Here is a 27,471-nt window from a genome sequence, read left to right on the forward strand (position 1 = left end):
ACACTCATCGTGGTCGCGAACACATGCTCAGATTGGCATGTACTACCAGCCGCAGACAGGGCTTAGGGGTAGCTGATGTTTGCACCTGAGGAGGCTTTGCTAAGAAACATCCCCTTAGTCACACCAGACCGAAGTATAATTGATCTAGGAGTTTATCTAAAATAGTAGCTCCTAAGAGACTTGGAAAGTGTGCTAATTTCTTCGAAATCTCTTTAGCATAATTCACATTCTTCCCCATATCGCTTATGGAGCCGTCCTAACTGCTGACCTTTTCAAGATGGCGGTCCGCGGGCGACACTCTCGCGCTCGCGCACCTCCCCAAGATGGCGGCGCCCGAGGCCTGGCGCGCCCGGAGTTGCTGGTTCTGTGAGGTAGCGGCGGCAACGACCATGGAGGCCACGTCCCGGGAGGCGGCGCCAGCGAAGAGCTCGGCCTCGGGCCCCAACGCTCCCCCCGCCCTGTTCGAGCTGTGCGGGCGGGCGGTGAGCGCCCATATGGGGGTTCTGGAGAGCGGGGTGTGGGGTAAGTCGCGGGGTGAGGGGCTACCTCTGGCTAAGAGCAAGGGGCGGCCCAGCGGCCGGGGGGCGCGGGGGGCGAGGCCGGGAGGCCCGGGGCAAGGCCCAGCCTGGGGCGCTGAAAGCCAGCTCGTAGGATCGGAGCATGAATTTTGTGACTGACAGGGCTGGACAGAGTAAAGACGGAGACCTAATGGGCAGGCTGACCCGCACCGCGGCCTGGCTCGGGGGCGCGGGGGGCGAGGCCAGGAGGCCCGGTCTGGAGCGAAGCAGGCTGGGCCCGGGCGACTGAGGCTGGATTGCGGCTGTGGGCCGCGAACTGACACTCGGCTGGGCCGAGCAGGGGAGTCTCGGATGTCGAACCGGTGGGCAGCGATGGCCCGGCTGCCCTGGGGCAGGGGCCGAGGTTAGGAGGCCCGGCCTAAGGCAAGGCCAGGCCAGGCCCGGGGCCACCGAACCTGACTGATGGCTCCAGTATCTGCCTGACACGCCACGGGGGTCGAGATTCCGGAGGCCAAGCCGATGGGCGGAGGGGAGGACAGCAGATTGGAGAGCGAGGGAATGGGGCAGGGGAAGAGGCCGAACGAAAGGCTCGGGGCGCCGCGGCCTGGCTGACGGCCCAGGGCTGACGGGAGCGAACCGACAACCGGGGTCTCGGGTGCCAAACTGACTAAGCGACCGAGCGACCGTGCGACTCGCAGGACAGGGAGCGCCGGAGGCCACTCGGATCGGCTCGAGCGGCGAGGAGGGACCGGAGAGCGAGTGGAGGGGGGCCCGGAGCGGCTTAAACAAGCGAGGGAGGCTCGAATGACGGACAGGCGGGAAGGGCCAAGGAGGCCCCAAGCGGGGCGACGGCCCGGGGATCCCGGACTGCCGGGCTGCCGTGGCAGGGGGCGCGGCGCCGCCAAGAGGCCTTGGGCTGAATGGGAGTGAACGGGGGCCCCAGGCCTGAAGGCGGCCGGGACCAAAGGGCCGGGCCTGGATGGAGGGCGGCCTGGGGCGCCGGGATGAACGGCCGGGGAGGGCGAACCGGCCAGTTGGGCTGGGAGGCGGGGCTGTGGGTTGGGGACCGCTGGCCGCGGCCTGGCCGCTGACGAGGGAAACTTGGGTCCGACGTGGGGCAAGTGAAAGAGGGGAAAGTGAGGCTCTGCCAAGCAGGCCTAGCCGCGCTGGGGACAGGGGAGGCCTCGGGCCTGAGAGGCTGCTGGTGTGAGGGTGGGGTCGGGAGGCCGGGGCTTTAGTTGGGCGAAGAGGTGGCAGGCCCGGCCGAGGCCTGCTGGGGAGGGGGGCAGGAGAGCAGGCCCCGGGCCTGGAGGCGGCGCGGGGGAGGTTCCACCGGGAGGCCTTGCGGGTGGCCGTGGCGTCTTTGCAGGAGGAAGGCCCTGGTCAGGACAGGAGTGAGGACTTTGAGGACTCGAGGTTGCAGGGCGCGGAGTTTGAGTTATGCCATGAGGAGGGGGTGTGGGGAAAAGGCCCTGGAGTTTAGGGGGACTGAAGCTCCGGGATAAGCTGGAGGGTGGTCGGGGAGGCCCTTGGCTGTGGGAGTGGAGCCCAGTACCATGAGGCCTGAGTGTCCTGCATAGTGGTGGTGGAAGAGGCTTTTAGAAGTCGGCCGGTGTGCGGAGGGGACAGTGGAGGCCCCAGGCCAGCCAGCGGCTGAGAAGACAAGGGGCAGGCCGACCCATGGGGAACAGGAGGAAAGGCTCCGTAGAGCTGAGCAGGGAGCTCAGAAAAGTCCTAGGGCATGGGGAAGAAGGCAGAGAGGGTCTGGCTTTTCCGCCTGGAGCTTCTGGGATGCTAAGACTGGCTAAAAAGGAGGATGACTGGGTGCGGAGGCCCAGGTTGGGAAGCAGCAGCATTAAAGGTGCAGGCTAGAAAGAAGCAAGGAAAATCCCGGCTTAAGAAGAATGGAGAAAGGAAGAGAGGAGTTTGTGGGTAACTGGGGATGAGAATTCCTGTGGCTGCAAGAAGAGATGGCTAACTAGAGGGGAGCAGGTTGGAGGGAAAAGGGGTAAGGCTCTGGAGGAACTTCTTCCCGTGTTGCCTCTTCCCCCTAAAACAATTGACAGTTTACTGAATCTCCCTTTCCCCTTCTCCCTCCCCCACCACTGCTGTACATACCACCATCCCATTACTGGCTGAGCCCCCAGCCAAGTTGAGAGGAGACAGGGGAGGAAGAGCTCCTGTGGGCCCAGACCAGAAAAAGCTGAATCAAGTGAGGCCTTTTAGGAGAATAGCCAAGGAAGAGGCCTGCTAAGCATTGCTATTTTGGAGGAAGGTCTGTGTGGGCTAACAGCCAGGAAAGGCTTCCTGGAGGTAGTGGACTAGCATCGCTTTGTGTAAGGAGTTGGGGCAGCGGGTGTATAGAGGCAGCAGGAAAGGGTACAATGAGGAAACTTTAGAATAAGGTATATTATACCTTGAATACCAGGATATGGAGTTTGGACTTTATCATGAATGCAGCAGAGAGACCTCCAAGGGTTTTGAGGAGGGTAGTGTCATCACCAAGAGGAGGATGAAGAGGGACTGGATGGAGACTGAAGTGAAGGAGAGCAGTTAGGCTGTTGTAATAGACCAGATGAAAGGTGATGTGGACTACATTCGTGTAAAAGCATAGGGAATTAACGCTTTCATTCAGCCCGTACATCGAGGACCTACTATGTACAAATAATTATACTAGATTCTTGGATGTCAAGATTCAGTTATTCTGTAAGTAAAGATAAAAAGAGACCCTGGAGCGGAAGTTTTGGTATACTCCAAGATCTTAGACTTGTTCTTTTTCTTTGAGATGGGGTCTCACTCTGTCACCCAGGCTGCAGTGCAGTGGCATGATATCAGCTCACTGCCACCTCTGTCTTCTGGGCTCAAGCAATTCTCCCATCTCAGCCTCTCGAGTAGCTGGGACCACAGGCGTGCCCCACAACACCCAGCTAGTTTTTTTTGTATTTTTGGTAGAGATGGGGTTTTGCCATGTTGCCCAGGCTAGTCTCAAACTCCTGGACTTAAGCAATGCTCCCTACCTCTGACCTCCAAAGATTACAGGAATTACAGGTGTGAGTTTGACTTGTTCTTGATTGGACAGAGATGCCATTGACAGGATAAAAATAACCACCAACATTTAGCGAGCTTATTATGCCTGGGCATTGTTTTAAACAGATTATAAGCATGATCTTCACAACAATGTCATGAGTTAATTACTGTTATCTCCATTTTATTTTATTTTATTTTATTTTTGAGACAGAGTCTTGCTCTGTCGCCCAGGCTGAAGTGCAGTGGCGCCATCTCGGCTCACTGCAGTCTCTACCTCCTGAGTTCAAGCGATTCTTGTGCCTCAGCCTCCCAAGTAGCTGGGATTACAGGCATGCATCATTACACCTGGCTAATTTTTGTATTTTTAGTAGAGATGGGGTTTCACCATGTTGGTCAGGCTGGTCTCAAACTCCTGACCTCAAGTGATCTGCCCGCCTTGGCCTCCCAAAGTGCTGGGATTACAGGTGTGAACCATTGCATCCCAACTATTTTTTATTTTTTGAGGCAGGGTCTTGCTCTGTCATCCAGGCTGGAGTGCAGTGGTCTAAGCACAGCTCACTTCAGCCTCAACCTCCTGGGCTCCAGCCATCCTCCCACCTTAGTCTCCCAAGTAGCTGTGACCACAGGTGCACACCATCACACTCTGCTAATTTTTGTTTTGTTTTGAGATAGGGTTCTCACTGTGTCACCTGGGCTCAAGTACAGTGGTGTGATCATAGCTCACTGTAGCCTCGAACTCCTGGGCTTAAGCGATCCTCTTGTCTTAGCCTCCCAAAATGCTGGGATTACAGGTGTGAACCACTGTGCCCAGCCTCCATTTTTTTCCAGTTGAAGAAACTAAGGCTTAAAGAGGCTTAAATAATTTGTCCAAGGATTCACATTTAACTAAGTAGTTAGGATTGCACTCAGATTTGTCCTACTCTAGAGGCCAAACCCTTTAGACACTATACTATAACAGCTCTTAGAACTAGAGAAGTTGGCAAGAGCAGGTTTTGTTTTTAAGATATATTGACTTTAGAGACATGAATTGTTTCTATTCTTCATAGGAAAGTACTAGTTCAGAATATAGCAGTAGCCCAAAGGATGGTAGTGGTTAATCTGGAAAAATAGGAAAGGAATTCAGGAAAGACTTAATAAAGGGCATGTGATACTTGAAAGATGAGTAGTTGATATACTGAAAGTGGCAACGACATTCCTATTAGAACAGCATGACAAAGGACATTCCTATTGGAAAGAACAGCATGACAAAGGTACAGGGGCAGAAAGTGGCATAATATGTTAGGTAAATGAAAAAGTAGTTAAGTGTGGCTGAAATGTAGGAGGCAAAGCAGGGAGCTGATACTAGCAGGGCAGATTATGAAAGACCTTTTATCACACATATTCAGTAGGTCCTTTTCAATGCCAAATGGTTCATTTTGCTTGGGCAGAAGTGAACTGACCAGCTCCTAAATAAGCATGTCAAGCTCATTTAGCATGTCAGCTTGTTTTGTGGGATGATCTCACCCTTGCCCCTGAAATTCCAGCTTCCAACTGAGTGGCTGAAGATAAGTGGACTAGAGTTTGGAACAGATCTAGATTAGCTTCTAGAGGTTCCATTTGTCAAGTGAGAAGTCTACCCTTCCATTTTCCTTTCCAGTAGAATAAATAATGCTTGGAACCCTCTTGGGTGGGAGGGGGAGGGGAGGAAAAGTAAACTTTTGTTTTGATTTTTGTAGCCCTCCCAGGCCCAATACTTCAAAGCATCCTACCTCTGCTCAATATATATTACTTGGAGAGGATTGAGGAAACTGCCCTCAAGAAAGGTGAGTATCTTTCTGTCTCTTTCTCAGTCCATGATTATGAGCAAGGCACCATAATGTTCTTCAGGTAAATATTACCCCTGATACCTGCTAGAACTTCGTGCTTTTCAAAAAGTACCTTCACACCTATTTTTCTTCCTCATTCCTCAGTGTCCTATGAAACACAAAGCCAAGTATATGATCTTTATTATACTGATAAAAGTGAGACACAGGCACACCACAATTAATAGCAAAGCCAGAACAACAACCCATATCTTGTGAATCTTAGTTTCTCTATTTTACCAAGCTTCCTCCCCTCATTAGACACATCTGTTAACAGGTAACATTTAACCCTAATGTGTCAAGCATTGTCCTAGGCACTTTACCCAGAGAAACTCATTTACCCTAATCCTTTCAACAACCCTATGAAATAGCTGTTATTAACATTTTACAGATGAGGAGACTGAACCACAGAGAAATTAAGTAACTTGCGCAAAGTCACATAGCTGGAGTGTAGTTTGCTGATATTCACACCCAGGCAATCTGTCTTTAGAGCCAGTGCCCTTAATCACTCTGCCATATTGCTCCTGTGAACCCAGAAGACAACATGAAAGGTTGATGTACTTTACTCATGGTGGCCAGTAAGCAGCCAAGTGTGATATTTCTCCTTACAGGCCTCTCAACTCAGGCCATCTGGCGCCGACTCTGGGATGAACTGATGAAGACAAGGCCTTCCAGTTTGGAAGTAAGTTAAGGTATCAGGTAGAATGCTAGCCTGATTTTGCATGGTAAAAGCAGGAATAGCACACAAACACAAGCTGGGTACTGATAAAGTGCAGAGGCAATGATGGAATGGATTTGGGAGGAGGGCTCTGATGGCTTGTCACAAGGTTTTGGTCCATTTGGCATTTGTCACTGAATTGCTTGCTCACTGTATTTGCAGGGGACACAAAACAGGGAAAGTTAGTGATCACAATGGATGGCAGAGCCAGGATTCCTAGAGTTCTTGATGGTGTTGGTGCAGTGGTCAAATCTAACAAAATGAAATTTAATAGAATACACCAATACTTCAATGAGTTTTAAAAGTTCCAATTGCATGGCATCGGGATGAGGGATAAAGGAGTATGATTAGTAACAGCTTGTATAAAAAAGATTAAGGGAGTTTAGTCAACAATGTGTTGAAGCCACTTATAACGACTATACCTTGAGCTGTGTGAACTAATGTAAATATAGTATAGGCTGAAGGACAAGGTGGACAACAGTCCTGCCTAGCTCTGCATTGGTCAGGCTACCCGTGGAGATTGGAGAAAGAAGTCAAAGCCACATTATGTGAGTCACATTGGGACAACTGGAGATGTTTTTCCTGAAAAAGAGAAGACTTGGGAAACATGACCCATCTTGAAATATATGAATGGCTGTCACATGAAGGAGGGATTAATAGACTTGTTCTGGATGGAAGCTAATGGAAGATACATTTTTGCTAACCTGAAGTTTACGTAAAGCTTAAACCCTGAGCTTATGAAACAAGCTAATTCTAGAGGTAATAAACTTCCCATCACTAAGTTCAAATGGAGTCTGTATAACTCCTTGACACTAGGGTGTTCTGCAGGGGATTCAGCATTGTAAAAGGGGTTGCACAAGATGACTTTTAGAGCTCCTTTTAGACCTGAGATTCTATTATTCACTGATACAGATATAAATCACTGGAGCTCTCATTTAAGCAGTTTCTTTTGCTGCCCCATAACTAGGTGATGGGGTAGATTTAATTCAATAAACATTTACTGAAACTTAACCAGGTACCAGATCTTACACTAGATATTGGAAGAATAGATGCAGCCTCTAATCTTAAAGACCTAACAGTTTTGTTTTGTTTTGTTTGAGACGGAGTTTTGCTCTTGTTGTCCACGCCGGAGTGCAATGGCGCGATCTTGGCTCACTGCAACCTCTGCCTCCCGGGTTCAAGCAATTCTCCTGCCTCAGCCTCCCAAGTAGCTGGGATTACAGGCATGCGCCACCACACCCAGCTAATTTTTTTGTATTTTTAATAGAGACAGGGTTTCTCCATGTTGGTCAGGCTGGTCTCGAACTCCTGACCTCAGTTGATCCGCCCACCTCGGCCTCCAAAAGTGCTGGGATTACAGGCGTGAGCCACCTCGCCCGGCAAGGACCTACCAGTTTAATAGGGAAATCTACAAATAGATCACATATGATAGGATAAGTGGTGTAATAGAGGATAGTAAGGAGGTTGAGAGAGAAGAGAATAAGAAAGTCTTTCCTAGGAAGTAGTATTTGAACTGGGCCTTCTATGGTGAATGAGGCCAAATAACAGGTGGAAAAAAAGCTAATGTCAGGAATTGGAGATTTAATTTCTGGGGATGCACTGGGTTTAGTAACATTGAACCCCATCTCCTTCAGCTTATTCACTTCCAAATCTGGACTGCAACCCTTGGCGTTCAGAATGAGGACAACAGGCCTTATGAGGAAGAGAAGCAGACTCAAGAATATTAGAAAACAGTAACTGCTTTTTGCTATCTTTAAGGAAACATCAGATTCACTTTGTTCCAGTATTTCACAAGCAGTATAGTTGACCAGCAGGTGATAAAGATTATATTTTTCTCTTGGAGAAAGCTTTCTGTCTTCTTGGCTCAAAGCATTTCAGAGCATTTAGAGGCCCCAGGCTTGGTGGCCCAACAGTCAGTTAGGCAGAGGTCCTAACTTGGAGCATGTCCATTCCAGAGGGTGTCTTTCCGCTTCCCACTTTTGCATGACAATAGCCTTCAGCTCATAAGTCACAAACACTTATTCAGTGCCTGCTCAGTTCCATGCATTATGCTAGGTTCCAGGGATACAATGGTGAACAAGATAAATATAGAATGCTTATAAAGCAATAGTATTTCAAACTGTGTAGTACTGGGGTATATAAAGAGATCTGTAAGGTCAGGCACGGTGGCTCACACCTGTAATCTTAGCACTTTGGGAGGCTGAGGCAGGTGGATCACTTGAACCCAGGAGCTCAAGGCCAGCCTGGGCAACATGGCAAGACTTTGTCTCTACTAAAAATACGAAGAACTGGCTGGGCATGGTGGCACATGCCTGTAGTCCCAGATACTCGGGAGACCAAGGTAGGAGGATCACCTGAGCCTGGGAAGTCGAGGCTGCAGTGAGCCAAGATCGCACCACTGTACTCCAGAGCCTGGGCAACAGGAGAGAGACCCTGTCTCAAAAAACTAACAAATGAAAAAAGATCTGTATAATAGAATAGATAATCTGGAGAAAAAGCAATGAATAAATTAAGATTTACCCAATAAATTATTCTCTAGCAATTGGTTAGCTATTTGGAAAAAGTTAAGTTAGAGCCTCACTTTACAGTATACTCTAATGACTTTTGTATAAACAATAAATTGTGGCCGGGCACAGTGGCTCACACCTATAATGCCAGCACTTTGAGAGGCCAACGCGGGTGGATCACGAAATCAGGAGTTCAAGACCAGCCTGGCCAACATGGTGAAACCCTGTCTCTACTGAAAATACAAAAATTAGCTGGGCGTGGTGGCACGTGCCTTTAGTTCCAGCTCCTCAAGAGGCTGAGGCAGGAGAATTGCTTGAACCCAGGAGGCAGAGGTTGCAGTGAGCCAAGATCACATCACTGCACGCCAGCCTGGGCAACAGAGCAAGACTCCGACTCAAAAAAAAAAAAAAAAGAATTAGTTGTAAAAAGTAAAGGCACAAGAGTCGGGTACAGTGACTCACATCTATAATCCCAGCTACTCCAGAGGTTGAAGTGAGAGGAATAGCTTGAGCCTAGGAGTTGGAGGCTGTGATCATGCCACTACATTCCAGCCTGGGGGACAGTGCAAAACCACGTCTCTTAAAAAAAGAAAGAAAGGGCTGGGCGCGGTAGCTCACACCTGTAATCCCAGCACTTTGGGAGGCCAAGGTGGATGGATTGCTTGAGCTTACGAGTTTGAGACCAACCTGGGCAACATGGAGAAACCTCATCTCTACAAAAAATAGAAAAATTATCCTGTTGTGGTGGTGTGCACCTGTAGTCCCAGCTACTCAGGAGGCTGAGGTGGGAGGGAGCCCAGGAGACAGAGGTTGCACTGAGCCAAGATCACACCATCGCACTCCAGCCTGGGCAATAGAGCCAGAACTTGTCTTAAAACAAAAACAACAAAAAAGTTTCAACACCAAAGAATAGAAAAAAATAATTTAAAAAAGAATAAAACCAACAGGCAGGTGTGATGGCTCACACCTGTAATCCCAGCACTTTGGGAGGCCGAGGTGGGCAGATACTTGAGGTCAGGAGTTGAGACCAGCCTGGTGCATATGGTGAAACCCTGTCTCTACTGAAAATCAGGCATGGTGGTGCATGCCTGTAATCCCAGCTACTCTGGGATTACTACTTGGGAGGCTGAGGCAGAATTGCTTGAACCCAGGAGGCAGAGGTTAAAATGAGCCGAGATGGCACCACTGCACTCCAGCCTCGGTGACATAGTGAGACTCTGACTCAAAAAACAACAACAACAACAACAACAAAACAAAATAAAAATACAAAAATTAGCCGGGCGTGGTGGCACACACCTGTAATCCAAGCTCCTTGGGAGGCTGAGGCATGAGAATCACTTGAACCCAAGAGGCAGAGATTGCAGTGAGACTAGATCGCTCCATTGCACTCCAGCCTGGGTGAGAGTGAGACTCTGCCTCCAAAAATAATAAAACCAATAAACAAAAAAAAGTAAAAGCACAAATCAGGCCGGGTGTGATGGCTCATGCCTACAATCCCAGAAAAACGTTGGGATGCCAAGGTGGTCAGATTGCTTGAGCCCAGGAGTTCAAGAACAGCCTGGGCAACATGACGACACCTTGTCTCTACAAAAAATACGAAAGTTAGCTGGGGGTGCTGGTGTGCGCCTCTAGTCCCAGCTATTAGGGAGGCTGAGGCAGGAGGATCAATTGAGCATCAGGGGTCAAGGCTGAAGTGAGCAATGATAATGACACTGCACTCCAGTGTCATAACCCTGTCTTAAAAAAGAGCACAAAACAACTAAAAAAATAATAAAAGTGACCATCCTAATCTCAGGATGGAGAGAGAACTAATTTTTTTTTTTTTTGAGACGAAGTCTCGCTCTGTCGCCAGGCTGGAGTGCAGTGGTGCGATCTCAGCTCACTGCAACCTCTGCCTCCCGGGTTCAAGTGATTCTCCTGCCTCAGCCTCCCGAGTAGCTGGGACTACAAGTGCGTGCCACCATGCCCAGCTAATTTTTGCATTTTTAGTAGAGATGAGGTTTCACCATGTTGGCCAGGATGGTCTCCATCTCTTGACCTCGTGATCCACCTGCCTCGGTCTCCCAAAGTGCTGGGATTATAGGCGTGAGCCACCGTGCCCAGCCGAGAGTGCTAATTATTAAATGCACAGAACCAAGAAAGAAAATACAGACATATTTAACCACATAAAATGCTAACACTATCTTCAGGACTTTGTATTGATTAAATTAAAAAAATAAAAATGCCAGCACCATAACCAAATTTTAAAAGGTAAATACACTGGGAAAGAACATTTGCAACAATATTTGCAAAACAAAGGGACACAAAATAAAAAGACAAATATCCCAGTAAAATAAAATGAGTAAGGATTTGGACACATCATGAAATACACAAAAATCCCCAGTAAAGTGAAAAATGTTAAGTCTCATGATAAAAGTGAGAAAGTAAAATCCCTATTTCACCTCTTAGTTTAGTAAAGTCTTGTTTTGATTTGGTTTTCATCGCAAAGGTAATGCCTAGGTTTGGCCATGGCGAAATTTGCATTTTACTATGCTATTGGAGGGAACAGAAATTGTTGTAACTTTCTTGGTAGGCAATCTGGTAATATTTGTTCAGACTTTAAAATATCTAGGCTGGCTGGATGTGGTGGCTCTTACCTGTAATTCCAGACTTTAGAACACCAAGGCAAGAGGATCACTTGAGCCCATGAATTCGAGACCAGTCTGGGCAACACAGGGAGACCCCATCTCTACAATAATTTTTTTTTTTTTTTTTTTTTTTTGAGACAGAGTCTCTCTCTGTCGCCCAGGCTGGAGTGCAGTGGTATGATCTTGGCCCAAGTAGCTGAGATTACAGGCGCCCATCAGCTCGGCTACTTTTTGTATTTTTAGTAGAGACAAGGTTTCACCACATTGGCCAGGCTGGTCTCGAACTCCTGACATCAAGTGATCCACCCACCTTGGCCTCCCAAAGTGCTGGGATTATAGGTATAAGCCACTGTGGCCGGCCTGCAATAATTTTTAAAAATTAGCTGGGCGTGTTGGCATGTACCTCCCAGCTAATTGGTAAGCTAAGGTGGGAGGATCACTTGAGCCCAGGAGGTTGAGGCTGCAGTGAACTATAATAGCACCACTGCACTCCAGCCTGGCTGACAGAGACCCTTTCCTCCCCAGAAAATTTAGGCTGGGCGTGGTGGCTCACACCTGTAATCCCAGCACTTTGAGAGGCCGTGGCAGGTGGATCACCTGAGGTCAGGAGTTCAAGACCAGCCTGGCCAATATGGTGAAACCCCGTCTCTACTAAAAATACAAAAATTAGCCGGGCGTGGTGGCGCATGCCTGTAGTCCCAGCTACTCAAGAGGCTGAGGCAGGAGAATCACTTGAGCCTGGGAGGTGGAGGTTGCAGTGAGCCAAGATTGCGCCATTGCACTCCAGCCCGGGCGACAGAGCAAGACTCCATCTCAAAAAAAAAAAAAAAAAAAACCAGCTGGGGCAACACAGTGAGACCTTATCTCTACAGAAAAAATTTAAAAATTAGCTGTGCATAGTGGCATGCGTCTATAGTCCCTACTACTTGGGAGGCTAAGGCAGGAAGATTGCGTGAGCCCCAGGATTCAAGGCTACGGTGAGCTATGATCTCACCACTGCACTGCAGCCCTGGGTGATGGGACAAGACCCTGTCTCTTAAAAAAATAATTTGGCTATAAGTTCTACTCCTTAGAATTTATAGTATATAAAAATTGAGATACTCATGAAGATTTATTTCCAGATGTTTATTACAGAAGAGTTTAATATAAAAAAGCTAGTAACAGGGTCAGGCACTGTGGCTCATACCTGTAATCCCAGCACTTTGGGAGGCCAAGGCGGCGGATCACTTGAGGTCAGGAGTTCAAGACCAGCCTGGCCAACATGGCGAAACCCCATTTCTACCAAAAATACAAAATTTATTTTGGTGTGGTGGCACGTGCCTGTAATCCCAGCTACTTGGGAGACAGAGGCAGGAGAATAGCTTGAACCTGGGAGATGGAGGTTGCAGTGAGCCGAGATCGTGCCACTGTACTCCAGCCTGGGCAACAGAGCAGGAATGTCTTTAAAAAAAACAAAAACAAAAACAAAAACAAACTAGAAACAGGCCGGGCATGGTGGCTTACGCCTGTAATCCCAACACTTTGGGAGGCCAAGGCAGGTGGATCACCTGAGCTCAGGAGTTTGAGACCAGCCTGGCCAACATGGCGAAACCCTGTCTACTAAAAAATACCAAAAAATTAGCTGGACATGGTGTTGTGTGCCTGTAGTCTCAGCTACTTGGAAGGCTGAGGCACAAGAATTGCTTGAACCCGGGAGGCAGAGGTTTCAGTGAGCTAATATTGTACCACTGCACTCCAGCCCAGACCAGGGCGACAGAGAAACTCTGTCTCAAAAAAAAAAAAAAAAAAAAAAAAGCTAGAAACAATGGAAATATTAAATACAGCAAGTATTATTACATATGGTACACATTTTCAAAATAAAATATTCTAAAAATATTTGAATACATGGTATGTTTTAAAAGCCCAGCATTTGAAACTGTTCAGAATTGTCTCAATGTTGTAAAAACAAATATATATAGGTACTCTCATATATGTAAATACTCCAGAGTTAGTTTACACTTTTGAGACGGTCTCACTCCAGTTGCCCAGGCTGGAGTGCAGTGGCACGATCTTAGCTCACTGCAGCCTCAACCTCCCAGGCTCAGGCGATCCTCCCACCTCAGCCTCCCAAGTAGCTGGATTACAGGCATGCACCACTATGCCCAGCTACATTTTTTCTATTTTTAGTAGAGATAGGGTTTTGTCACATTGCCCAGGCTGATCACAAACTCATGGACTCAAGCAATCTGCCCGCCTTGGCATCCCCAAGTACTGCGATTACATGCATGAGTCACCATGCCTCGTCCATGATTTTTCATTTGCTTCTCTATTCACACACAGTATTTCTGGTATCAGCAAAATAATGAACAAAATATAGTTTCTGAATATTGTTGGCTCTAACAAGTTAGCACAAGATGTTTAGCCCTCCCTAGTTTGTACAAATACTTCCTCTTCCCCTACCAGCCCACTGAGGATGGGCCAAGGATTGTGTTGTTGGGCAAATGTCACTTCACCTCATTGATCATGCCTCATTTCCCTTACCCTCACAGAAAACAAAGTACTAAATCACTTTGCATCGTGATAGCATACGAGTCCATAAAATGAGTGGTCTGGACTAGATCTCAAGCATCTCTCAGCTTCGAATTTTAGCACAGACTCCTTTTTTTTTTCGGAGACGGAGTCTTGCTCTGTCGCCCAGGCTGGAGTGCAGTGGCGCGATCTCAGCTCACTGCAAGCTCCGCCTCCCGGGTTCACGCCATTCTCCTGCCTCAGCCTCCTGAGTAGCCGGGACTACAGGCACCCGCCACCTCGCCCGGCGAATTTTTTGTATTTTAGTAGAGACGGGGTTTCACCGTGTTAGCCAGGATGGTCTCGATCTCCTGACCTTGTGATCCCCCCGCCTCGGCCTCCCAAAGTGCTGGGATTACAGGTGTGAGCCACCGCGCCCGGCCCATAGATTCTTCTTAAGAGTGGTGATGGAATAAAACTTCATGATCTCTTGTCTGCTCGTACGTTAATTTGTGAGAAAGAAGCCACTGAGAGCTGTCATAACTTTACTCACTTAACTGTCACAAAAATGCTGTGATGTCAGTATAGTGATCTTCCACTTTATAGATGATGAAACTAAGGCAGAAAGAGGTGAAATGACTTGCCTAAATTACAGTTAGTGAATGGCAGACCCAGATTCAGGTTGAAGCAGTCTGCTTCTGGAGTGCATGTTCCTGATCACTGTGTCATGCTGCTCACTGCAGTTGTGTCTGGGGTGTTCCAAATATTCTGTCTCCCATTGTCTTCATCAACCATTAACATGTCTGAAAAAGTCCAGTATTTACCTATCTAACCTATATTTCCCCTGTGCCTCTTATAGCCAGAAACAGCCACAATATCTTGGCTCACCATCTTTGTCCATATTTTAGGCCCAGATATTGTAATAACCATCTGACTCACTCACTTATAAAGCTGAAGCCTTGCTAAGGTTACCTGCAAGTGTTTTTCAAGACTGGGTGTGGGCCAGCAAATCTGTAGGAAAAGTGCTAGTGTGAGGTAGGACCGAAGGATACCTTCTTTGCCTTCACTCAAAGTTGAGCAGAGATTTGGTTGCCAGGTATTGTTTTTCCTGCTCTTAATGTCCTGCTGCTGATGAGCAAGGCCTTTCTGTGTTGCTGCTATGCAGTTATTTCAAGCAGGAAGTCATTCCTAATTATTACCACAGTAAGTAGAGTCTGGGGAAATAGCTAAGGCAACAGGAATGACACTTTTGCTTGAGGACAGCAGAGGCCTAGTTCCTTCTAAGAACCTCAAATAGGAACTGAGAGTCACTCCAGTATGGAGGAATGCATGGAGGCAGGGTAAGGATCAAAGAAATGTTTTAGTCTTGGGGAACCTCAGGCCCCCACAGCCTTGGCTTTAGTCTGAATGAGCACCATGCTTAACAGGCTCTGCCTCCATTTCATATCCCAGCTAGGCTAATAGCAGTGGCAGCAGTAACATTTTTTATATCTTACAGTTTACAAAGTGCTTTAATTTGTACTACTTCATTTTGATCTTCACAACAATCCTGTGAAGCAGGTTATCTACATTTTGCAGATGAGGGAAGAGGTTCAGAGAAGTCCAGAGTATAGTGAAAGAGCTGGGACCTGACTTTCTACTGCCCCTGAGATGACTTAGGGATCATCTTAAATTAGAAACTTTGGGGTCTGGTACCTGTCTTTGTCTTGGTGTGCCCTTCTGGATCAGCAGTAATTCCTAACCTCTGATATACATCAGAAACATCTGGGATGGTTCAAACAATAAAGATGTCTTGACCTTACCTCAGATGTAACATAGAATCACCAAGTCTGGGTGTCTGGTATATGAATTTTGGGGAAGAAAAGCTCCACAGGGAATTCTGATGTGCACCAAAGGCTGAGAATCACTTGCATTCAGAGTTGTATTAAACACATCAGAATAGTCTGATGAATCGCTTCTCGGCCTTTTGGCTAAGATCAAGTGCAGAATAGTCTGATGAGATTTCCTATCCATCAAAATAAATAACTGTTGCCTTGGAAGAAACAAATCAAGATTTGGTTTCTGCTTTCTAAGAATTTCTAATCTGGCTGGGATAAGACATGTACACAGGCAAAGGGACTCAACACCATGAGACAACATACCAGCCTCTTAGTCTTGAGTACTCAGAGTGTCAGAGGAGTCCCAACAAGAATCTCAAATGACATGTTTCTAAGTTCTTTCAGGAAGTCTAATTCAGCAATGGAGACATTTCTGGTAGATGTAGGAAAGGACATAGGCAGGTTCAAGTCCGTGGGGTGACCAGCTTGGCTAGAGCAAAGCATTCTCATAAGCAAGATGTGGGAAATAAAGCTTCTCAGGCAGAGGGTGGAAGGGCAGTAGGGAGACATCAGGGTTTTAAAGCAGTATGATGTAATTAGTGTTTTACAACACTACTTTGGGGACAGGGAAAGCAATCAGGAAGCTAGTGGTCAGGTGTGAGGTGATAAGGGGCTGGTGGTGGTAAGAATCAGAAGTTGGAGGCCAGGCGTGGTGGCTCACGCCTGTAATCCCAGCACTTTGGGAGGCCGAGGCGGGCGGATCATGAGGTCAGGAGATCGAGACCATCCTGGCTAACAGGGTGAAACCCCATCTCTACTAAAAATACAAAAAATTAGCCTGGCCTGGTGGCGAGCGCCTGTAGTCCCAGCTACTCGGGAGGCTGAGGCAGGTGAATGGTGTGAACCCGGGCGGCAGAGCTTGCAGTGTGCCGAGATCACGCCACTGGACTCCAGCCTGGGTGACTGAGACTCCGTCTAAAAAAAAATGAAGTTGGGATAAGGGGCTAGGTGCGGTGACTCACACCTGTAATCCTAGCACTTTGGGAGGCCAAGGCGGACGGAACACTTGAGGTCTAGAGTTCAAGACCAGCCTGGTCAATATGGTGAAACATACAAAAATTAGCCAGGTGTGGTGGCGGGCGCCTGTAATCCCAGCTTCTCTGGAGGCTGAGGCACGAGAATCACTTGAACCTGGGAGGCAGAGGTTGCAGTGAGCTGAGATCACACCACTGCACTCCAGCCTAGGCTACAAAGTGAGACTCTATCTTAAAAAGAAAAAAAAAATTGGGATAAGGTTCTAGAAACAAACATGGAAGAACTTACAGGCGTGAGTGTTTCAGTGGAGACACTATAATAAAAGCATGGTCTCTGGAACCAGATTTCCCGGGTTCAAATAATCCAACCACTTACCTGTGTGGCCACCTCTTTGTGCCTCGGTTTTACCTGTAAAATAGGGCTAATAATAATACATACCTCAGAGATGTGAAGATTAAATGAATTTGTAGTGTTGCCTGACTCAGTAAATAGTGTGCTATTGGAAGAGAGGGAAATTTGGACAGTTTCATGGATATATCATGGCTGTCTGGCATGTTTTCTGCGTTTCAGAGTGTGACATGTTGGCGAGCCAAGTTTATGGAGGCCTTTTTTTCCCATGTTCTACGTGGGACCATTGATGTGTCTTCTGACAGGCGTCTTTGTGATCAGCGGTTCTCACCTCTTCTGCACAGCTCCCGCCATGTCCGACAGCTCACCATCTGTAACATGCTGCAGGGTGCAACCGAGCTGGTGGCTGAGCCCAACCGCAGGGTTCTGGAGACCCTGGCCAGCTCCCTGCACACTCTCAAGTTCCGCCACCTGCTGTTCTCTGATGTGGCTGCTCAGCAGTCACTTCGGCAGCTGTTGCATCAGCTCATTCACCATGGGGCTGTCAGTCAAGTGTCGCTATACTCCTGGCCTGTGCCTGAGTCAGCCCTTTTCATCCTTATTCTCACCATGAGTGCTGGCTTCTGGCAACCAGGGCCTGGTGGCCCACCCTGCCGCCTCTGTGGAGAGGCCTCCCGAGGCCGGGCCCCATCCCGAGATGAAGGGTCCCTCTTATTGGGCTCACGTCGGCCCCGCCGGGATGCTGCTGAGCGATGTGCTGCAGCCCTGATGGCCAGCCGGCGTAAGAGTGAAGCCAAGCAGATGCCCAGAGCTGCACCTGCCACTCGGGTAACACGCCGGAGCACACAGGAGAGCCTGACAGCAGGCGGAACAGACCTTAAGAGGGAGCTGCACCCCCCAGCCACCTCCCATGAGGCTCCTGGCACCAAGCGGTCACCTTCTGCTCCAGCAGCCACCTCCTCTGCCTCTTCTTCTACATCCTCATACAAACGGGCACCAGCTAGCTCAGCCCCACAGCCTAAGCCCCTAAAGCGTTTCAAGCGAGCTGCAGGGAAGAAGGGTGCTCGCACCCGTCAGGGGCCTGGTGCAGAGTCTGAAGACCTGTATGACTTTGTTTTTATTGTGGCTGGCGAGAAGGAGGATGGCGAAGAGATGGAGATTGGGGAAGTGGCTTGTGGAGCTTTGGATGGATCAGATCCCAGCTGCCTGGGGCTTCCAGCACTGGAAGCTTCACAAAGATTCCGCAGCATCTCCACCTTGGAGCTATTCACAGTTCCACTCTCCACAGAGGCAGCCCTGACACTATGCCACCTGCTGAGCTCCTGGGTGTCACTGGAGAGCCTCACACTCTCCTACAATGGTGAGCACCCTGGAGTGGCAGGGATTGGGCTTGGATTGCCTAGCAGCACTAGCTGTGTGCCTAATTCTAGGGAGGTGGGAGGGGCAAATTGGGGGTATGATCAGGAGGTTAGAGAGGAAGGCTTGTATGCCTCATAGCAGGGGAGACTGTCATTGCTAGAAGAGAGGAACATAAAGTCTATACACTTGATTAGTTGTTGAAAGCAGGGGTTCCTGAGGGGCAGTGAGACAAGCCAGCTGGAATCGGAAGAATGAATACATTTTAGATATGGAAGGCAGTCCAAGGGCAGGTGGGAGCAGTATAGTATATGCATGCCCAGGCAGGGCTAGAGTTTGACCTCACCACCTCACCAGTCATATCAGAGTAGCTGTCCAGACAAGGTGTGGGACACAATTTCTTATCAGACCAACAACCTGCAAAGCAGTCCTCAGTCCTCATTTCCCTCCTGCTTGTGACCAGCTAGCAAAACCTCAACTCTGGCTAAATCCAGCAATTTGCCTAGGTTGCTGAGCACTGCTAGAGACAAATCATACAACTATGCAAATCAGTGTTACTATATGATCACTAACCTCATATGAACCTTCACTGTGCTTGCAACATCAGCTCCCATTCCTACCACTTCCAGACTCTCCTTTTCCCTTCTCAGGGATGACCTCACCTACTTCACAGAGAAAATAGAAGCCATCACACATGAGTTTCTTTAGCTTGCTAAGCAGCCTATAAACTCTCCATCTGCACTCATCCTTCTTTACCAGAATGGAAAAGACCACCATCCTTTCTAAGGCTAATTCTCCCACCTGTGCTCTAGATGCATAGAGCTTCACAACAAAGTATATAAAAATTATCAGTTTGAGAAACAAGCATTCTACCTTCTTAGGGAAGCTTGTTTCTCAAACTAATTTTTATATACTGCTTAGTATGTGTCTGGCATATTTTAAGTATTCTTGATAATTTGATCTAACAATCCTCACAACCCTATGAGGGCAAGTGACTTCCTCAGGATAACCTAGCAATTATAGAGCTAGGATTCAAAACCCAGGCAATCAGACTGCAGATTCATGCTTTCAAACAACTATGCTACTCTCCTTTCCACTGTCTCTCTCCTATCAGCATTTTAACAGGTCTCCATCAAAAACTGCCACCACCACCTCCCTCTATGCCATATTAATAAACTGTTATCTCCTATTCTTCACAACCTTAGTTATCTGTACTGTCACTTCTCTTACTCACAGCCCCTTCCAGCCTCTTATACCCCTACCACTGCACTGGCAAGGACCTATGTCATCAGGGTCCTCCTTGTTACTAGATCCAATGTATACTTTTCAGTAACTCTTCTTGGCAGGATTTACTGCTGTTCATTAAATTTTTTTTCACTACCTTAAAAAATGTTTTCTTGGCCGGGCGCAGTGGCTCACGCCCGTAATCCCAGCACTTTGGGAGGTCAAGGTGGGTGGATCACGAGGTCAGGAGTTCAAGACCAGCCTGGCCAAGATGGTGAAACCCCATCTCTACTAAAAATACAAAAATTAGCCAGGCGTGATGGTGGGCGCCTGTAATCCCAGCTACTCAGTGACTGGAGATCGTGCCACTGCACTACTGCACTTTAACCTGGGCAACAGAGTGAGACTCCATCTCAAAAAAAAAAAAAAAGTTTTCTCCTCCTCTGTTTATTCAGAGTTCCTCAGAGCTTTCCCACTTTATGCACGCTTCTTGGACAATTTCATCCATTCCTGTGGTTTCAAAGGCCAACTATGCTAAAGACTCCCCATTATGTGACATTACCCCAGATCTTTCTCTTGAACTTCCAGACCCATTTATCCAGCTAATAGACATGACAACTTCATAACCCACAATACCCCACCCAACTCATTACATCCAACTTGAATGCATTTTTATATTTTTAGTAAGGACAGGGTTTCCCCATATAGGCCGGGCTGGTCTCGAACTCTTGGCCTCAAGTGATCCACCAACCTCGGCCTCCTACAGTGCTGAGATTATAGTCATGAGCCACTACGCCCAGCCCTATCTTTACAATTTGTTAAATACATTTATTTCTCTATCTCCACATCCTTAATTCAAGCTACCATTACCCACTACCTGAACTAATTTCAGTAGTTCCTCCGGACTCCTTACTCTTGCCATACAAATCCATTATCTGCACTGCAGCCCAAGCATCCTTTGAAAAATGCAGTCTTGATTCTTTAAAAAATCAGTCAAAAATGACCCTGTCATTCATTTATGCAAACACCTTTCAATGGCTTAATTTTACTTAGTGGTCATTCATATTCTTACTCCTGGTTATCTCTATAGTTGTATCTTTTTTTTTTTTTTTTGACAGGGAGTCTCTGTTGTCACCCAGGCTGGAGTGCAATGGTGCAATCTTGGCTTACTGCAACCTCCGCCTCTCGGGTCCAAGCAATTCTACTGCCTCAGTAGCTGGGATTACAGGCACATGCCACCATGCCCAGCTAATTTTTGTATTTTTAGTAGAGACGGGGTTTCACTATGTTGGCCAGGCTGGTCTTGGGCTCCCGACCTCAGGTGATCTGCCTACCTCAGCCTCCCAAAGTGCTGGGATTATATAGGTGTGAGCCACCACACCTGGCCTATAGTTGTATCTTGAATGCTTCCCCCCTTCACACTCTCACACCAGCCATTATGAAATTTTTTTGTTCTCCTTCAGGCCTCTACATATGCCAAGTTGCCTCTGCCACAATCATTCTTCCTAAATTTTAGCCTGTCCCCTTTATGTTCTTTAGGACTTAGCTGGAGTGCCTTTACTGATGTAAGCTGGACTAGGTACTCATCCTTTGTAATTTCATAGTACTTTATTCCCCCAGTTCCCGTCGCATTATCAAGCTATGTAAGAAAAAAAAGCAATGTGCTGCTCACTAGTGTCTAGCAAAAAACTTGATATTTAGTAGGCACTGGGTAGTTTAGTTGAATGAATGAACAGGAGCCTGCATAGTCCGAGGAATTATTTGCCTGTGGCATTAAGCAACTAACCTTCCTGGATCCTAGTCCATGCTGTGGGATTTGGTTATCTTTTTCTGCCCCATTCCCACCCATTGATTCTTTTAAGTATCCCAGCTGGGTCACTGTCACTCTCCATAGTTTTTAGGTGCTCCCTATTGCGTCTAGGTTAAACCATCCCTTTGCCTTTCCATAATGTGGCCTCCAGTGCCCTGCCCTCTAGAGCTGTTTCCTGAGCCTCATGTAGTCAAACAAGCAAGCGTCCCATTCATGCCTTGCACTCTCCTAGCTGTGATTTTTTTTTTTTTTTTTTTTTTTGAGACAGAGTCTTGCTTTTTCACCTAAGCCGGAGTGCAGTGGCGTGATCTCAGCTCACTGCAACCTCCGTCTCCTAGGTTCAAGTGATTCTCCTGCCTCAGTCTCCCGAGTAGCTGGGACTACAGGCATGTGCCACCCAGCCCAGCTAATTTCTGTATTTTTAGTAGAGACAGGATTTCACCATGTTGGCCAGGCTGGTCTGGAACTCCTGGCCTCAAGTGATCTGCCCACCTTGGCCTCCCAAAGTGCTGGGATTACAGGCGTGAGCCACCGCTCCCGGCTAGCTGGGACTCTTGACTATGTCTTCTCCCTCTATCCAAAACTTCCTTCCTTCAAGGCCAGTTTCTTCAGAAAACTACTCAGAACCCAGAAATCCAGAGAACTGCTACTGTCTGTGCCTGTCATTCAGCTAGTAGCCACATGCTGCCTCACCATATTGTATCTTCTCAATTTTGTTACTCTGCCCTGACTGGTGCTTCTTGTGGGCATAACCCAAAACAGCAGACCTCAGTTTGCTGGTTACCTAAGGAAAAAGCAAGACATGGATGAGTAGTTAAGACAAATGGGTTTAAATAAGCTGAGCCAAAGCCCAAGAGATTTGCTAGTAACCAAAAGTATTTGGAGTTGTATTTGAATATATTACCCCTGCTGACACTCCCACATGGTTCTGACTTAATCTCTTTCTTGCCATAGGCCTGGGCTCTAACATCTTCCGCCTGCTAGACAGCCTGCGGGCCCTGTCAGGCCAGGCTGGATGTCGCCTCCGTGCCCTGCATCTCAGTGACCTGTTCTCACCACTGCCCATCCTGGAGCTGACACGTGCTATCGTGCGAGCACTGCCCCTGCTACGGGTCCTCTCTATTCGTGTTGACCACCCAAGCCAGCGGGACAACCCTGGTGTGCCAGGGAATGCAGGGCCCCCTAGCCACATAATAGGCGATGAGGAGATACCAGGTGAAGCACTGTGTGTGTGTTTGTGTGTGTGCACGCACGTGTATCCCCACACAAACGTGCAGATGCATTCGTATGGGGAAAGGGGAAGGACCTCTTCTATCACTCATTCCTGGCTTATCTGGAACCTATTCCCCCTTTAGAGCCTACCACTAAGATACTCTTGAGCTAGACAGGGCCTAAACCACCATAAGACCAGCAGAGAGTGACCAAGGCAGCTTGGTCTCCAGAAAAGGAAAAGAACTGATCTTTAGACTGGATTAGTTCCCCTGCTGTATGTTCCCTTAGTTCTTGTATGTCTCCTATCCCACCACTCTGCATACTTTATTTGCTTGTGTCTGGGTAGCCTGTCTTCCTGGTCTAAAATTTCTACAAGGGCAAGGACTAAATTTCATATTTAGTGCTCAATTCCTAGAATCTAGCACAGTGCTGACATATGGTAGGCACTCAACGACAAGTGAATGAATAAATAATTTTTTAGATGAATCCCTTAAGAACAGGATGGGACCTGCTATGGGAGTGAGGTAGAGATGGCCAGCTGGAATCTTCTTTCCCCACCATATCCAGAAAACTGCCTGGAGCAGTTGGAGATGGGATTTCCACGGGGAGCCCAGCCAGCCCCACTGCTGTGCTCCGTTCTGAAGGCCTCGGGTTCTCTGCAGCAGCTGTCCCTGGATAGTGCCACCTTTGCCTCTCCCCAGGATTTTGGGCTTGTTTTGCAAACACTCAAAGGTAGGACCCAGCCAGAATGGTGAAGGGAGAGGAGTAGGTGGGGACCTAGCACTGTTCTCTAGGAAAGCTAAGGTCCATGGTCCATGGTCTCTGCCTCCTATCCAGAGTACAACCTAGCCCTGAAAAGACTGAGCTTCCATGACATGAATCTCGCTGACTGTCAGAGCGAGGTGCTCTTTTTGCTACAGAATCTGACTCTGCAAGGTAAGTTCCTTATTCAGAACCTGGACATTTCCTGGGTCTTCACTATGGTTCTGCCATAATCTGAGTGAGCAAACCACTGTTCCTTTCTTGGCCTTGTGTCCTCAGCTATAAAATGGATATAGAACCTGCATGATTTTCCTTCTAAAAGCCCCAACCTCAATTCTTCCTCTACTAAACATGAGAAATCGCTCTTTTAGAGTGCTTCACCCAAAAGTTGCTCTTACCTTTCAGAGGTGGACAAAATGGTGGTGGTGGGGCAAAATAAATGTACTGTGCCAGGCTCCCCTCATAGACTTTTCTCTGATCCCCACCCCTGCATAGAGGGTGGCCAGTGTTAGGGAAAGAAGGAAGTGAATGGAGAATTGTCCATGCAGAGAACCTTCTTATAGGGAACATTTAGGTTCAGTCTTTAGTTTGGATTCTGATTTAGTTCCAGCCTTGCTTGGAGTCTAGACAAATTCCTTCCTCTTTTTGGGCCTCTATAATGTTAATACCCCTTGCTAGGGCCAATTGGGGCAGGAGGGGCAGCACCAGTCCTAATGCAGCCATCAGAATTTACTATAATTTTTCTTGACAGAGATTACCTTCTCCTTCTGCCGTCTGTTTGAGAAGCGCCCAGCCCAATTTCTGCCTGAGATGGTTGCTGCTATGAAGGGCAACTCCACACTGAAGGGCCTCCGGCTGCCAGGGAACCGCCTGGGTGGGGGCCAGACCCTGGGGAGGGAGAGGGGAAAGGAGCTAGGCCTTTGACCTAAAAACTCACTGGATAAAGGCAAAGACCTCTCCACTGGGAACGTGGGAGTTGGAATACAGATATTTCTGTGCTGGGGCTTCAGGAACCAGCAGGGCTGGTTCTGCCAGCCATAGTTGGGTTGGGATACCCTTGTCCCCTGTTCTTGGGTGGAGGTGATAGGCGTTCTCCCCTTCTCTCCAGGGAATGCTGGCCTGCTGGCCTTGGCAGACGTTTTCTCAGAGGATTCATCCTCCTCTCTCTGTCAGCTGGACATCAGGTACATGAGGGGAGGGGCAAGACAAGGGATGGGGCTAGAGATATAGACCAGGAATTCACTGCTTCCTGGATATCTAATCCATCTCACCCTACCAGTTCCAACTGCATCAAGCCAGATGGGCTTCTGGAGTTCGCCAAGCGGCTGGAGCGCTGGGGCCGTGGAGCCTTTGGTCACCTGCGCCTCTTCCAAAACTGGCTGGACCAGGATGCAGTCACAGCCAGGGAAGCCATCCGGCGGCTCCGGGCTACCTGCCATGTGGTTAGCGACTCATGGGACTCATCCCAGGCCTTCGCAGATTATGTTAGCACCATGTGATGGGGCCCGTACCTCACAGTCTCATGCTCGGTACCATCAGCTTGCAGGGGCTGAAGCATGGGCTGCCCAGAACCCCAACCACCAGTTCTATCTTTCTCTTTCTGTCACCTTTTTTCTCTTTTTTCCTTCTTCCCTTGCACTGAGGTCCTGGAGGCCTTGATGAGGCCCAGCAAACAGGCATTCTCACAGCTGGGTTTATAGTCTTTGGGCCCCTTACTCAGTATCCTGGGAACCTTGGGCCAGGAGGTTACAGTGGTCATCGTAATTGCTGAAGAGATCCCCTCCCCTGCCCCTGGGTTCCTGCCTTCCCTCCTCAAGCAGGCACCCAGGCTTTAGAGAAGTATAGGGGGCTTCTTCCCTGCTGGGCTTACCACACTGCTCTCAGGCCTCAAACCCTTTCATACCTTTATTCTTTTTTTTAACCAAAAAAGTTTTTCTTATAAAATAAATTTTGGGCAAACATCATGCAGCCCTTCTTGATGATTTTCTCCCAGAGAACAAAATTCAACAGGGCCCTGTGGAGCAAGGAGCCCCTTTTCCCTATCTCCTTCCTCTAAGAGCTACACCCAGACCAGCTGGTTATCAGCGGAGGCCCCGCTGCTCCTCATGAGAACGCTGGTGGAAGACGAAGGTGATGGCAGTGGAGGCAGCATCCCAGGCAGCCTGGAGTACCTCATCCCGGAGCCCCCACTTATCAGTGCAGTGGTTCCACTGAGCCAGGTCTGAAGTGCAGTCAGAACCATCAGGGGGTGGCCGGATCTGACGGCTGTTGACACAACGTCGGCAGTGCAACCTAGGGACAGAAGGCACAGCTGAAGTCACTACAGATCCCATCTCCCTACTGTGTGGGTAGCTTAGAGATAATGGTTAGGGCACTTCCCCACCTGTCATGTGTGTCACTGAGGCTAGCTTCATCCAGGATAAACAGCTCCTTCAACTCGCCCAGAGAGAAGTGGCGCTCTACATCCTGCTCCTCATCCACCACACAGCTGCTCAGTGCCTTCTTGTGGCTCTGACGCTGGAAGATCTTCTCCTCAATGGTCCCTGCCTGGGGAAGAGGAGGTGGGGGAATGTCAAAAGATACAGCGCTTAGCCATCCTCATAAAAAGGGAGCAGGAAAACCAAAGGGTTGAAACTACAGCTACCTGAGAAGAGGAGATGAATAAAAAGTATGAGTCCCAGAACATTATCTCTACTCAGCTGAGGTCCATTTTCCCAGTCTGTCTCCTGAGAACATGACATGAATAGTCTGCCCACCCAGGCTACTTTCTATACTAATGAAGGGTCCCAGGGCCTGGCTAAATCCCGTCAGGGTGAACTGAGGTTTGTCTGCTGCAGCTTCAGATTTCTGCACCAAGCCCAACTCTAACTCATTCAATAAATATCATTTAGGTATCTATTCTATTCCAGACCCTGTGCTGACATTAGGATACAAAAAAGAATCATATATATCCCCTATCCTTTAGCTCCTAGACAAACATTTAAACAGCTGATACAATGATAGAAATCTGTACAGGGTAACTGCGAGTCCATAAGGATGGTAGAGTAGAACAGTATTGAAAACTTGAAACTCTATCCTTGAGCTCAATCTTGAAAATGAGTAGATGGTTTGTAAGAAAAGACACAAAGAAAGGTATTCCCAGCATAGGAACAAAGGAATACTACTGGCCTATTGGAGGACTGTGAGTAGTTCAGGCTAACTAGAGGTTGGTGGGAGTGTAGTAAGAGCTGAGACTGGGAAGTCAGCAGAGGCCACATTAAAGAACCTTGGGGACAGGCACGGTGGCTCACGCCTGTAATCCCTGCAATTTTGGAGGCCGAGGCAGGCAGATCACAAAGTCAGGAGTTCGAGACCAGCCTGACCAACATGGCAAAACCCTGTCTCTACTAAAAATACAAAAATTAGCCAGGGGTGGTGGTGGGCACCTGTAATCCCAGCTACTCAGGAGAAGCAGGAGAATCGCTTGAACCCGGGAGGCAGAGGTTGCAGTGAGCCGAGATGGTGCCATTGCACTCCAGCCTGGGCAGCAAGAGCAAGACTCTATCTCAAAAAACAAAAAACAAACCTTGGATGCCATGCTGAAGGCCTTAATCTTGTCTTTGAAGAGACGAAAAATAAAATCTGAATTTTTGGAAAGCTCCTTCTGGAAGCAGTATGTGAACAATGGGTTGGGATAAGACAGAAGTAAACAATTAGGAAGCTGCTGCAATATCCAAGTGACAGATGACCATGACCTCAGGAGGGCTTGGAGAGCAAGGTTAGATTAAGGAAATTTCAAGAAGGTAAAAATCAGTGAAAACTGGTGGGAATCTGGTTATTAGGAGAAAAGAATAGTCCAGTAAGATTATTCCCAGTTTTGGGTTGGGTGGATAATGGAGCCATTAAGAACAACATTCAGAAGGGGAGCCAGGTGTGGTGGCTTATGCCGTTAATCCCAGCACTTGGGAAGGCCAAGGTGGATCGCTTGAGTCCAGATGTTCGAGACCAGCCTAGGCAACATAGCAAGACCCCTTCTCTACAAAAAATAAAGAAAAAAAGTTATCCGGGTGTGGTGGCACACACCTGTAGCCCCAGCTACTTCAGGGGGTTGAGGTGGGAGGTTGAAGCTGCAGTGGTCCATGATCGTGCCACTATACTCCAGCTTAGGCAACAGAAAGAAAGTGTCTCAAAATCAATCAGTTA

The 27,471-nt window shown here is 48.1% G+C and overlaps 2 protein-coding genes across 7 annotated transcripts in view; one reads left to right on the forward strand and one right to left on the reverse strand.

The window, feature by feature from the left end:
• LRRC41 (leucine rich repeat containing 41) lies at window positions 1-25,253 on the forward strand. Of its 2 annotated transcripts, none has more exons than XM_513144.6 (10): window positions 1-522; window positions 5,261-5,347; window positions 5,998-6,068; window positions 17,148-18,285; window positions 22,270-22,530; window positions 23,095-23,259; window positions 23,365-23,463; window positions 24,041-24,163; window positions 24,398-24,473; window positions 24,569-25,253. In XM_513144.6, the coding sequence occupies exons 1-10, from the start codon at window positions 324-326 to the stop codon at window positions 24,786-24,788; spliced, it is 2,439 nt and encodes an 812-aa protein (XP_513144.3). In that variant the 5' UTR covers window positions 1-323; the 3' UTR covers window positions 24,789-25,253. The 2 variants fall into 2 exon arrangements, with proteins under 2 accessions (XP_513144.3, XP_063637245.1); XM_063781175.1 differs by lacking the exon at window positions 1-522 and adding an exon at window positions 689-880.
• Window positions 25,181-27,471, reverse strand: part of RAD54L (RAD54 like) — a 30,860-nt gene continuing 28,569 nt past the window's right edge. For all 5 annotated transcript variants that reach the window (XM_054666598.2, XM_063781185.1, XM_513146.7 and 2 more), the window contains 2 exons: window positions 25,673-25,836; window positions 25,181-25,581 (listed from right to left, as the gene is read on the reverse strand). In XM_054666598.2, coding sequence (XP_054522573.1) covers window positions 25,371-25,581; window positions 25,673-25,836 — 375 coding nt within the window. In that variant the 3' untranslated portion in view covers window positions 25,181-25,370. The remainder of the gene's footprint in view (window positions 25,582-25,672; window positions 25,837-27,471) is intronic.

The sequence above is a fragment of the Pan troglodytes genome, chromosome 1 (genome assembly GCF_028858775.2).
Source record: "Pan troglodytes isolate AG18354 chromosome 1, NHGRI_mPanTro3-v2.0_pri, whole genome shotgun sequence".
Taxonomy (NCBI): Eukaryota; Metazoa; Chordata; class Mammalia; order Primates; family Hominidae; genus Pan; species Pan troglodytes.